Source organism: Phocoena sinus, chromosome 11, assembly GCF_008692025.1.
Source record: "Phocoena sinus isolate mPhoSin1 chromosome 11, mPhoSin1.pri, whole genome shotgun sequence".
In the NCBI taxonomy this organism is placed as follows: domain Eukaryota; kingdom Metazoa; phylum Chordata; class Mammalia; order Artiodactyla; family Phocoenidae; genus Phocoena; species Phocoena sinus.
In genome coordinates, this window is record NC_045773.1 from 2945311 (window position 1) to 2958259 (window position 12949).

A 12949-nucleotide genomic window follows, 5' to 3' on the forward strand; every position below is an offset into this window, starting at 1 on the left:
GTGGCCACTGCCCTGCATAGCTGAGGGCCAGTCGGGATCCTTTCTGGGCCTCTGTTTGCACCCCTAAGCCACAAAGGGGCTGGACTGGTGATTAATGAGGCCTTTCCTGTGTCCACTGGGGAGTCCCAAATTCTACCTCCTGGCTCTGGAAAACATATAGTGCCTGGCTGAACTGCCCTTCCAGGAGGTGACCCTCAAGCGTCCTCCTGAACCAGAGTGGAGCTAGGCAGCAGGGGGCACCCTGAGCTGGGAAAACCATTCCTGCTCAGAAGTGTCAAGTGAGGCCCAACCTGCGCACCCCACCAAGGATGCCCACACCCCGTTCGTGACCCTGCCCAAGGCCTCGCTCTGCTGCCCTGGAGTCAGTCTCTGAGACTTCTGACCCGCTGCTCCAGAACCATCAGTGGCTCCCCAGTGACCGTAGGGGACTCAACCATTCACTCCGTACGTACATAGAGCGCCTCTATACACCAGGCCCTGGGGTGCAGCTGTGAATGTGATGCATGAGGTCTCTGTCCTTATCAAGCTTATGATCTGGGGAGGGGAGAAGGCCTCGGAACAAGGCACTGCCCGGGGAAAGGCTAGGAAGGGGTTGAGAAGGAAGCCTCTCTGAAGAGGGGATATCGGAGCTGGAACTCAAGCAGTAAAGACAGGGCAGCCCTGAGGGGAAAACTCACGGCTCCCACTCCCTGGCCTGGAAGGTGACCTTGCAGCCCTCTGGCTGCAGCCACCCCTTCAGGGACTCACAGACCAGCCAGTCTGGGCCCCTGGACTGGCCCCAAGCCCCTCCTCTGGGCCTTTGGCCACTAGCTGGGTTGCCTCTACCTCTCTTCTCTGCCAAGCCAAACCTCACTCATTTTCTGGGGCCCACCTACTCCAAAAAGGCCCCTGAGGTTGACCTTACAACATATGACAGTCCCAACATCTGCATCACCCAAGAGCTGCCCTGAACAGCAAGCACAGCCCTCATGCCTGCTGGAGCTGGTGGCTCAGGAAACCCTCTCCCATGTGGAGAGAAGGGAACCCTCCTACACTGTTGGTGGGAATGTAAATCGGTACAGCCACTAGGGAGAACAGTATGGAGGTTCCTTTAAAAAAAAAAAAAAAAGAACTACCAGGGCTTCCTTGGTGGTGCAGTTTTTGAGGATCCACCTGACAATGCAGGGGACACAGGTTCGAGCCCTGGTCCAGGAAGATCCCACGTGCCGCGGAGCAACAAAGCCCATGCACTACAACTAATGAGCCTGTGCTCTAGAGCCCGCGAGCCACAACTACTGAGCCTGCGCTTTAGAGCCCGCCAGCCACAACTACTGAGCCTGAGGGCCACAACTACTGAAGCCCAGATAGCTAGAGCCCATGTTCCACAACAAGAGAAGCCACCACAGTGAGAAGCCTGTGCACTGCAACAAAGAGTAGCCCCCGGTCGCCGCAACTAGAGAAAGCCCGCGTGCAGCAATGAAGACCCAACACAGCCAAAAATAAAATAAAGTAAAATAGAATAAAATTAAATTAAATAAATAAATAGAACTACAATATGACCCAGCAATGCCACTCTTGGGCATATACCCGGAGAAAACCATAATTCAAAAAGACACATGCACCCCATATTCACTGCAGCACTATTTACAATAGCCAGGACATGGAAGCAACCTAAGTGTCCATCAAGAGACTAATGGATAAAGAAGATGTGGTACATATATACAGTGGAATATTACTCAGCCATAAAAAGGAATGAAATTGGGTCATCTGCAGAGACGTGGATGGACCTAGAGACTGTCATACAGAGTGAAGTAAGTCAGAAAGAGAAAAACAAATATCGTATAATATCGCTTATATGTGGAATCTAGAAAAATGGTACAGATGAACTTACTCGCAAAGCGGAAATAGACACACAGATGTAGAGAACAAATGTATGGACACCAAGGGGGGGAAGGGGGGTGGGATGAACTGGGAGATTAGGATTGACATATATACACTACTATGTATAAAATAGATAACTAATGAGAACCTGCTGTAGAGCACAGGGAACTCTACTCAGTGCTCTGAGGTGACCTAAATGGGAAGGAAATCCAAAAAAGAAACCCTCTCCCGCCTGATGTGCATGGGACCTTCCTTCCCCCAGCTAAGCGCTCTCTCCCTTCGTTCTCACTGTGGCTGGACCAGGTAGCCACACAGGAGGAAACAGGGGGAGAGGGAAGCCACTTGTCCCTTTCCTGTCCACTCCCAGGGATGGGAGCTTCAAGGCCAGAGGGACCCCATGACCTATGACCTCAGCCCTAGGAAGTGAGCTGACCGTAGAAATCGGGAGGGATGAAGAGCTGAGAACCCTGGAGGAATGTGCCACCCTGAGCGGGAGCTTCCAGCACAGGGCAGGGCCGGCAGGGCCTTGCGATCTACCCCGGCCATCATCCTAGGACAGGCCAGGTGAGCAGCCTGCTGCGTGACTCACCGTGGCCGCCTGGGAGGCTCTGACACACCAGATGTGGCCGGAGACTGCAGAGGAGGGAGGGAGGGAGGGAGGGAATCCCAAGGCAGGAGGAAGGGCTGCTGGTGCCTCCCATTCAACTGTACACGGGTGGGCAAGCCACCCCCCGACACCACTTACCAGACAGCTCCCTCCCTCGGTCTGAGGTCACACCCAGCCCGTGCTGAGGACCAGCTGTGTGCCAGCCCTGGGGAAGGGCACTCCTGCCTTCTCCCCGCGAGGACACTCCTGCCATCTCTGCTTCCTTCCCGGGAAGGAGCGAGCGACAGAGCTCGGATCCGAACCCAGGCAGCCCACCGCCAGCCCGCACTGTGCAAAGGACACCAACCCGAGAACCAGACGCCAGGCTTCACATCCTGGCTTTGCTCCCGATTAGCACGTGACAATCCCCCTGTGCCTCCATCTCTTCACCTGCAAAATGGGATAATGAGGCCACCGTTCACAGGGACGCTGTGAGAAGCACAGGGAACTCAGCTTGTCCTGTTGCATGCACAGGACTGAGCGAGAAGACTGCTGGCCCACGGACATGTTCTAGCCAAACCTGGTCAGCTGGCACCCAAATGGGCAGCTCGAGGCCCACCCTTAGCCAGCATGTGTGTGTTTGAGCTCCTATAGTAATCCTCTTTCTTTTTTCCTTTTTCTACATTTTTTAAGAGTCACTGGTGACGACCAATTTTAAATGCCAACGCCTAAAAGAAGAAGTGCTTGTGCATGAAAATCTGGGTCTAAAACCAGAGGATGAGGCCACCCTGGGCCGGCATTCCCGCACAGCCTCCACGGGCTGGAGCCAAGCTGGGGGCCCCACGGACGGGGTCTGTGTTCCTTGGTCTCTACAGCCCTGGGCACGGTTTCCCCCATTCTCTTCACCGCTGCTCCTGCCTGGCCCCCCCCAGTGGTGCCCACACACACCCTGTCACTGCAGTGGTCCGTCCTCCACCCCGGCGGCATGGAGCCCTCCCTCCCTGTCTGGCCTGGCCCATCAGAGCCCCTCCTTGCCCAGTACCTCCGGGGCCTGCGGGCCCTCACACAGGCTGTCACAGGAGGGTGGGTCCTGCCTGTCACCCTCCTGTGACAGCCCCACCCCATAGGCCCTTGCCTCACGGGATAGGGTGTCCATCGCCTTTGTAAGCCAGCCACCTCCATTAGAAACATCCTGGGACAGCCTGGACTCTCTTCTAAGCTGAGCCCAGAATCTAGGAGGATCTGAGGAGGCGGTGAAGAGGGAATGGTCACCTCCATTATTTTGAGCTCCAGATCTTGGTTAAGATGACCAAGGATACGTCACCAACCCTGGCATCTGCCCTACAGCAATGACTCCTACTGCACTCACCTCAACTCCTCCCCACAATCAGAGTTTTGTACAGCTGATTTTGTGGGCCCGAGGATGACAGTTCACATCCGTCCCTCTTTCCATCTTGCTGAGTTACATCCAATGTTTAAACAGAGATTCGATTATTCAACCTTGTCGGTAACTGACAAGCGTCATGCCACACAGAAATCCTGACCAGCAGCAAATCGACAACAGACGCAAGCAGAATGAGGCTACGGGCAGAGCCCTGTGGCCCATCGCCAGAGACCCAACACCAGCTGTTATGAATAAGCCATTTTGCAGCATCTCTGCAAGAGCCGCCCGGCTCCCCTCCCTAGCTGCCTACCTTTCGGCCTGCCTCGTTATTGTGTAAGTTCATGAGAGTCCGGGCATTCTGCTTGATCTCCCGGGCATCCACAAAGACCTTGGCGAAGCCGATGCCGTAGCGGATGTCGGCAGAGCAGCCACCCCACTTCCAGCCCTCGTCCCGGTGGTACTGGCCTTGCTTCTCCTTGTCGCAGCCGCAGTCGCTCAGGTTGCCCTGGGTGCAGGCAGCAGTGATGGCGTGGGCCACGCCGGCTGCGATGATGGCGTAGGTGAAGGCGGCCTCCCGGCTCCCTGCGGGGACAAGAGTGGAAAGGCTGGGCTCAGGTCCAGGGCGTCCTGGGATGGGAAGGGAGGCTGAGCTCACTGTCGGGGCACCACAGAGACTGACTGAGCGCCCGTTCCTCACTCCGAGAAAGCTCCGTCCCAGGCACCCCCATCACGCGCATCCCCGTTGAATCCCCAGTCACTGAACGCCCTTGGGGAGTCGACGGGGCAGCGGAGGAGAGAGGCTGGAGACCAGAAGAGGGACTCCTCTGTGGATGACCACCCACTCCCCCCAGGCTGATGTGGCCATGCCCGCTGCACACACGCACCGCACTCGTGGCACCTGGTGACAAACTGTAAAGCAGCACTCTGACCACCACAGTGCACCCAGGCTCCAGAGCCAGAGGCCTTGGCTGAAACCCCAGAACATCGGTCTGTAGCTCTGTCACCTTCAGCCGCCACCACCCCCTCCCTGTGTCTCAGTCTCGTCGCTGGAAAGTGGGGACACAGCAATAGTCCCTTTCTCACCGGGATGATAAGGGAGTAGAGTTTGTCCATGTGAAGCTCTCAGCGCCCTGCCTGGCTCGTGGCACCTGCCTGACACAGCAGCTCCTGTGCTCGTGGCCTTGCTATCGCTGCTGTGTCACCTGTGGCCCCCCTCACTCGACTGTGAGCGTCTCCAGAGAAGGCTGGAACCTGCATCCTCGGGACTCCGACTGACACAGGGGACAAGGGCTGCGGGAGGGGAGAGGGACTGCTCGCGGGCAGGCAGGAGGGACAGGACAGCAAAGGGTCAGTGGGGGCCTGGGGAGCTGCTGAGGTGTCACTTCCCCGCAGGGCTTCCCAGCTACGTGGAGGTGGAGATGGCCCTGTTGGGGGGCTGGGAGCCACATGTTAAGAATTTACAAGGGCCCTGCAGGGCGGTGCTGAGCTGTTGAGTGGGGTGGAAGGGTCCTGAGTAGCTGGGGTGCAAGAGTGGGGGGCGGTCACTTAGGCCTGGTGCAGATACGCCCTGCCACCCAGCCTCCCGGCCTCCCTGGGTCCCAGAGCGGCACCTCCTGCCGGGATGGAGATGAACCCAGACCCCGTGCCTAGTGTGGGCGCTCAGCGCGTTCGCTCTCGGAGCCAGGGTGGGCGGGGGTCAGGGAAGCACCCTCGAGGAAGAGGCCCCGGGGATGGAGAAGTGTCTCAGGACGTCATCACCCCGACTCAGGTGGACCTTCTCACCCGTCCCTCCTTCACTTCGCAGCCCCTCACCCAGGCTGCTAGGATGCCAGCAACCTGTACGCCGACCCCCGGCCACCGCTTCCCCACCCTGCAGACACGTAGGCCTGTCCACCTGCTGGACCGACGGCTTCACTGTGCCGACGCCTGGCCCTGACATTCCACGGCGGCCCTGTTAATACAGGGGTGCTGGAGCCCATACGCCCGGATTCAATCCCAGCTCTGCCACTGCCTGACCGTGACTTGGACCAGTTCCTCCTCCACCTGAGCCTCAGTCTCCAGGCACCAGCTCACACTACTGAGAATCAAACCCACGAGAAAAGGATACACTGGAGGAACCAGGCGACCGTCACAGACATCAGAGAAAGAATCATCAGGTGCAGAGTATACAGAGAATAAGATGGCGGGAGGAAATCTCCGTTCCACCACTTTCTAGCTGTGTGACCTTGGGTGAGTCACCTAACTGCTCTGTGCTCCAGTTCCTCCTCTACAAAATAGGATGACAACCGCTCACTTTAATCAGGGAGGTCGAGAGAACTAGAAAGAATTAACAAAGGTAAAGCATTTAGCAAAGGGCCTGGCATGAGACAGTGACCCCAGTGATCTAATAAATTAGATTTATTACGATTTCTATTGACGATGGTAATAACGGTCCCTTATAAGGAGGCTGTGAGGTATGGAGTAGGAGTTTTCATTTGTTGAAAAAACTGAGGCCAAGAGAAAAGTCTGGTTCACCCAGGCCACCCAACTGGTGGGCAGCAGCGCTGAGCTGCAGTCGTGGCCTCTGGACACCCTGTTCAGACCAAGAACTTTCTTCGGGGAGCAAATGACTGCAAAGCGCAGCGGCCCCACTGGCAGCCTCTGGCAGCTAAAGGGAAACTGTATCTCCTTTATCAGGCTCAGAACACAGCAGCAAATTGAGGAAGGGTCGGAGCCTGGCCCGCCACCTGAGACTTGCCCTTCCCCCAGGCTCTTCCCTGGGGGTGGGGCTGGGGACAAGTGTGTGAGGTTCTACCACGCAGCAGGCGGAGGTCCCAGGTATCTCTGAGCCCTCTGAGCAGCGCATGCAATGCAGACGGCTTCTGCTCCTACCCAGGATCCCCCAGCACATCCCAAGGTGGGTGGGAGAAGGGCGGCTGCACCCGGCACACGCACAACTCCCGTGAGTTCAAGGTGCACTCCTAGACCAGAGTGAAGTCCATCATGGGCCATGGCCTTCCCTCCCCACCCAGCTGGCCCTCACCTCCACACCCACGGCCCCCGAGAAACAGAGGGGCCGTTATTCTTCGCTTCTGAGCTCCCCGGGACCCAGGTACCGGCTGTTGCAGTCCAACGCTTCCAGATGCTAAAGGGTCACTGCCGACCCCTGCCATTGACCTTGACCTGGGCCTTGCCCACCAGTGTTAGACTAGGACTGCCCAGTCCCCATACTTCCCCCTCCTCACTGACCACCAGGAAAGCTGCCCTGGGCAGTGGGCTGGCCGTGTAACTAACGTCAGGCCTGTCAACCTGTCTAAGCCTCCGTTGCTTCCTCCATGAAATGGGCTTAGCAGCATCACGGGCTGGTGAGTGGACGGAATCACAGCGCCCGGCACGGGGTACGTGTTCCGTAAACACTGGCCGCTGCCGCTGTGATCACGATTACCACCAAGTCCGTTTTGCCTCGTTGAGCTCCACGATGCACTGAAGGACACGATAGCCTCACACAGAGGCCAGCGTGTGGGGCTGACCCAGACTCCGGCTGCCCAGGGGGTTCCCGAGGGAGCAGGGCCCGTGTCTGTCTGTCTCCCGCTGTTTACAGTCCCCACGATAGTGTGTGACGGATGAATGAATGAGCAGACCTCACTGCCAAGCCCGCCCCGCCAGAAGCTGGGTGACCCTGGGCAAGTCGCTGGGCCTCTCTGATCCTCCATTTCCGTATCTGTGAATCTCACCCAGCTGGCACCCAGCGGGTGGGGGTCCCAGGTATCTGTGAGCCCTGGGACCAGTGCATGAATTAACGGTAGTGAGTATTATAATAATTACAGTGGACGGAATTACAGGCCCCCTGAGGGGTACAGAGAGAAACTCCCCCGCTTCAGTTTTCTCCACGGCCCTCCTGCCAGTTTAGACTTATTTGTTTGTCGTCTGCTTCTCACACCACAGCCACCACTCCTGCTGCCCCTACAGCATAATGTCCCTGAAGGCAGAGCTTTGTCATGTGCCCTTCGTGTCCCCAGGGCCTGACGTGTAGGAGGTGCTCAGTACATATCTGTTAGATGAATAGATGGATAGATAAATGAATGAATGAATGAATGAATGCTCCAAGCAGTGGCCAAAAACCAGGTGAGCTTCATTTAGTGCTTATTACTGGCCAGGCTCCACGCTAGGCGCTTTGGGAAAGTGTTTGGTCACCTATTTATAGGGAAACCAGCTGACTGAGGTTCAGAGAGGCTCCGACCAGGCAGGTGCGGAGCAGCGAATGGGCTCCACCCGTTCGGCGTGACCTCCCCCAGGGCGTCAGGACAGAGTCTGTCCAAGGCCTGGGGTTTCGGGGCTTTTCAGTGCAGGGAGAGGGTAGAAGGAAAGTAACCTTTGTTAAGCACCTGCGGGTGTTGCCCAACAGCCCCGTTCGGTGGCCACCATCCTCCACAGCGTTACCGATGAGGAAACCGGGGATCTGAGAAGTACCCTGATTCACTGAGGCCGCCAACCCAGAAACCAGCCAGAACTGGGATTCCAGGCCCAAGCTGGCAGTGTCCTCCCTCGGCCCCTGCTCCAACCACCCTTCCAGCTCCTCACTGCGTGGCAAAGCCCACGGTTGAGAGAGATTCCTTTGCCTTAAGGCAGCAACCCTGATCAAAATGCCTTTATTTCTGCCATTCAACTGTTACCAGTTAAAACATCAATAAATTTATAGGACGCATTCAAATGGGATGGCCTCCTGAGAACAGGGTATGATGGCAGAAAGAAGGTAGACGAGCATCCCAGAAGCTTACCATCGCAGATTCCTTGCGTGAGAGGCCATCTTAAGCTCCATCCGTCCATGCCTCCTTCGCCCACCCCAGGTAAGCAGCAGTTCCTTATTGCATCTGTGGGCAACTGAGGCTCGAGGAGGTGACTTACAGAGGCAGAGCCAGGATGCAAACCTAGGGGTCACAGGCCTCCAACCACTGCGGAGGACACCCCCGACCCTGACCACGCTCGGAGCTCCCGGGACAACCCCACTCTCAGCCTGGGGAAGCCCCTCCAGTTGGGCAATTTCCCGAAGTTGTCTATTTGTCTCTTACTGGCTGTCTGCACGGGCAGTTCTAAGGTGTGTCTTACTGCTGCAGAAACAGAAAGAGGTGATGGTCCCAATGGCACACGGTTCATAAGGAGAACAGCAAAGTCATAAAATGCCTACTATTTGCCAGTCTCTTTCCTAAGCACTCACTACAGATCAATTCGCTTCACTCTGGCGACACTACGAGGTGTGGAGCATTTTTATCTCCATTTTACAGATGTGGAAACTGAGGCCCAGACCAGGATTCAACCCTGGTCAGCCTGGTTCCAGAGTCTGACCCTGTCTCCTGCCTTAAGGTTATGACACCCACCCCAGTCCTCCTGACTCCTGGCCCAGGCTCTTTCCCGACTCTTCCACATGGGGCCAGTAAGCAGAGGACACTGGGCTTGGCTTACTGCCCATCACTGACCATTGCCCCTCCAAGAACAGACCTAGCCCCCTCCTGCCTTGACCACCTACCTCTCCCTCCTGGGCACGAGCAGAAGAAGAACCTCCATCACACCTTGCCTCTCCTCGGCCCCCCCGACCGAGCCACGTGCCCTGTTCCTTCACTCAACAGATATTGCTTGAGCACCTGCTATGTGCCAGGCACTGTGCTGGGGGCTGGGGAAACTGAGAGGAGGGATTCAGACATGGCCTTGGCTCCTGAGGGGGCAGAAAGCAAGACACATCACTCACTCAGCCGCAGTGGAGGACTCTGCAGACGCAGGACAGGGAGGTGACGGGAGCGGGGACCACCTGGGGTGGGGACTTGTGAGCCGGGAGGAGCCAGCCATGAGGCTCTCTGAGGGGAGAGGGGGCTCCCGGCTGATGGGCAGACCCTGCGGTGGCCCTGACCCGGCCTGGGCAGTGGCGGGAGCAGGTAAGCCCACGGGGGTAGGAGGAAGTGAGGCTGTTGGGGCAGAGGCAGGTCCTGCAAGCCCTCCCATCCTGCCCCAGCACAGGGCCCTCTGTGCCCGGAACCAGAGAAAAGCCTCCCAGAGCCACAGACGTAAGGCCCGTGGGTTCATCCTGGAACAAGAGAGGTTCACAGAGGCCGGGAAACGTGCCCAGGCTCATCAATGACTCAGCAGCGAGACCTGGGGGATTAGGACCAGGGTCTCCTGGCTCCCGGCGTGGAGTCCTGTCCTCACCTCCACCACAGCTTCTTTCACTTTCAATCCACCTGCATCTCCAGGTAACTTTCCACGCAGAAGCTCAGGCGGCCTCAGCTCAGAACTTGGGTAAGATGGAGCCTATTAGTCCCTCCGCCCTGCTCCTCACTCAGGGCGGGGTGACCCTGAGCAAGGATGCTGGCTCCCCGGCCTCAGCTTCCCCACCTGTGAAATGGGATCCACCAGGAGGACACGGCCAAGCTGCCCTGAAGACGAAACGAAACCTCTGTGTACAGAGAGGCCCCGTTCCCCAGAAGGTGCTCAGTAAAGACCGTTGTTATCACTGAGATGAACCCGGGGAGCCCGGCTGACGCCCTCCCCACATTCCAGCTCCATACCGACCCCGGCGGGTACAGAGGAAATAAACTGATGTCCAAGCCTGCCTGAAAGATTCCATTCCACCGCCCTGCGCAGCCACTGCAAATGGTTTGCACCGGAATATTATCTGGGTGTATTTACAGTATCTTACTGGAAACCACAAAGCGCATTGTATTTTTTTCTATTTTGCTATTTAAAGCCAACGGGTCAGAGGGTGAGCAATCTGCAGTGACACCAGCTGAAATACATGATGATTTGGAAAATACACAGACGGAAAAAGGTTGCCTTTGCCAGCCCCACGGCATGACACTCACAGCCCTTCTGGGCTCAGAACGCCACATCTGGCTGTCTTCGAGCAGAGGAACTAGGGGGCCTCTGGATGAAGAGATAGAAGAACGGGGGCTGCAGGGGGCACGTGTCTGGGCGGGGCCTGGCTGATGTAACAGGCCCACAGAGACGGACTCTGGTCTCCCAGCCCCCGCCCTTCTCTCCCACCTCCGTTCTATCCAAGCATCTCTCCCCAGCAAGGAAGGCCAGACCGCACTGCTGCCACCTGCCAAGGGTCAACAACCAACTTACAGAAGATTATTCAAACACCTGAGGTTTTTTTTAATACTTGTACAGAGGAGTAAATAGGACCATGAGTGTATTAAAATGTAAGTCAAAGTAGCCATATGATTGACTGATATCATGTAAACTGTATCTTTCTTTTTCTGATTTAATTAAAAAATTTTTACAAAAAAAATGCTCAGGGCATTCCTTCCTTCCTCCAAGCCGTCCTGCCTCCAAGCCTTTCCACACGCCGCTCCCTCAGTTGGTAAATGCCCTTCCTCTCCCACGGGCTTGGTGAGAGGCCATGTAGCTCAGGGGTTTCAGAGCAGGGCCCTGGGGGGCCAAGCCAGCCGGGTTGGCAGCCTGGCTCCACTTCCCCGGGGGGAAGGATCAGGCGTGAGCTGACTGACCTCTCAAGGCCTCGGTTTCCTCCTCTGTAAAATGGGAATAATAAAGCACCTGCCTCCTAAAGTCATTAGGAAGATGAAACAAGCCAAGGCACCAGCCACCAAGCCAAGACCACACCTGGAAGGGATCAGTACGCAGCAGCTCTTACTAGGCGTGGCATTGGTTAACTGTCTCCATCAAGACAGTTACCTCGGGGTCCCCTGTCCGAGGGCCTTCCTGACATCCCCTCCTCGGCTTTTGGCTCAGCACCTTTGCCATCCTTACTCTGTGTTAAATTGAAAGATCAGTCTCTCCCCACAAGGTTGTGAGGACCCGGATTATTCATCTGCGAAGCCTCGACAGTTGAGTGAATGAATGACTGTGCATGTAAAGGCGTGGGAGTGTGGGAGTGTGTGTCAACCATAAGAAAGCTGGCAAGAGAACGTTCTAACAAAAGACTCATCTCAAAGAATGGTGTCAGGAGAGCTAAAACCCAGGATGAACTGAGGCTTGCAAAAAAAAAAAAAAAAAAAAAATGCACGCGAGACAAAAAGTCCTTTGTTAGCGGCGTTCTAAGCAAGAATAGGGAAAGAATAGGTCTTTTGCTCCGGCAAGATGGCGTATTGTTAAGAAATGGCAGAGAGAAAGTGGAGCTGGCCTGCCCCTCACTTCTGTGTCTCTCACCGGAAAGGTCTTCAAATCAACCCTCCAAGCAGCCATCAGCTCACCAGACATGTGCTCCATCCACCCACCCCGCCCCAGACAGACGAAAAGACGGAGCCACTGTGCGAGGCATACGGATTCTCAGACCTGGGATCCTGGGCCCAGCCGGTCACCCGAGGGAGAGGGGCGAGCTGCTGAAGTGACCACTCGGGAGGAGAAGCGGTGAAACGGGACAGGAGCAGAAGCCCAGAAATGCATCCAAGTTCCCCGGTTGGTAGACAGAAGAGGGTGGCCCCTAGGGCCTGAATCCTAGGTCATCTGTGCCCTTCCCTGGAAAAATTCCACAGGGGAGTACCAAACAGGAGGTCGTGAGTATGTGAAAAAGAATGCAGCCGTCCCCAGGAGCACACATCAGGAAATCACCATTTCTTTGTTGATAATAATGCTAGACTCATAGCAAATTTCTATATGTGCTAAGAATTTGATCATCTTCCCACATCCTGTCTCTCCCCAGAGACAAGGGAGAGAGGTTCTTCGGACAGCTCCCCTCCCAGGCAAACCCTGTGGGATGGATTTGTCTCCACTACTCTCTCCAGCCTCTTTCTGCCCTCCCTGCCCCGATCACTCTGGATCCCCGGCTCTGGCTGGGTCACACCTGCAAGCCTCCTGCGGCTGCCCATCCCCACCACACCCTTCCTCTCCTGGGCTGTGGCGGCCCATTTTAGGTGGCCCTGTAGGCAGCCTTCCACGCTCCAGTCCAGTGCCACCCGTGCCCTCTGCTCTTCTACCAGACCCCTCAGAGCACATTCAGCCCCGACTCTGCTGTCTGCCCCCAACAGACGGTGAGCGCCCCGAGAGCAGACCCTGTGGCCAATTCATCAGCCACTTACCACGCTGAAGATTCTAGCCAACATCTGTGGGACCAATGAATGAGTGAATGAATGGGTGGACACACTGTGGGTGGCAGGGGGGTGTCCCATGAGCACTTAACTTCCATGAAT

General features: G+C 56.4%; 1 protein-coding gene across 1 annotated transcript in view; it reads right to left on the reverse strand.

The window, feature by feature from the left end:
- WNT7A (Wnt family member 7A) overlaps window positions 1-12949 on the reverse strand; it is a 68048-nt gene that overhangs the window by 41205 nt on the left and 13894 nt on the right. Inside the window, exon 3 of the mRNA XM_032647414.1 lies at window positions 4141-4412. Within this exon, the coding sequence (XP_032503305.1) occupies window positions 4141-4412 (272 nt within the window). The remainder of the gene's footprint in view (window positions 1-4140; window positions 4413-12949) is intronic.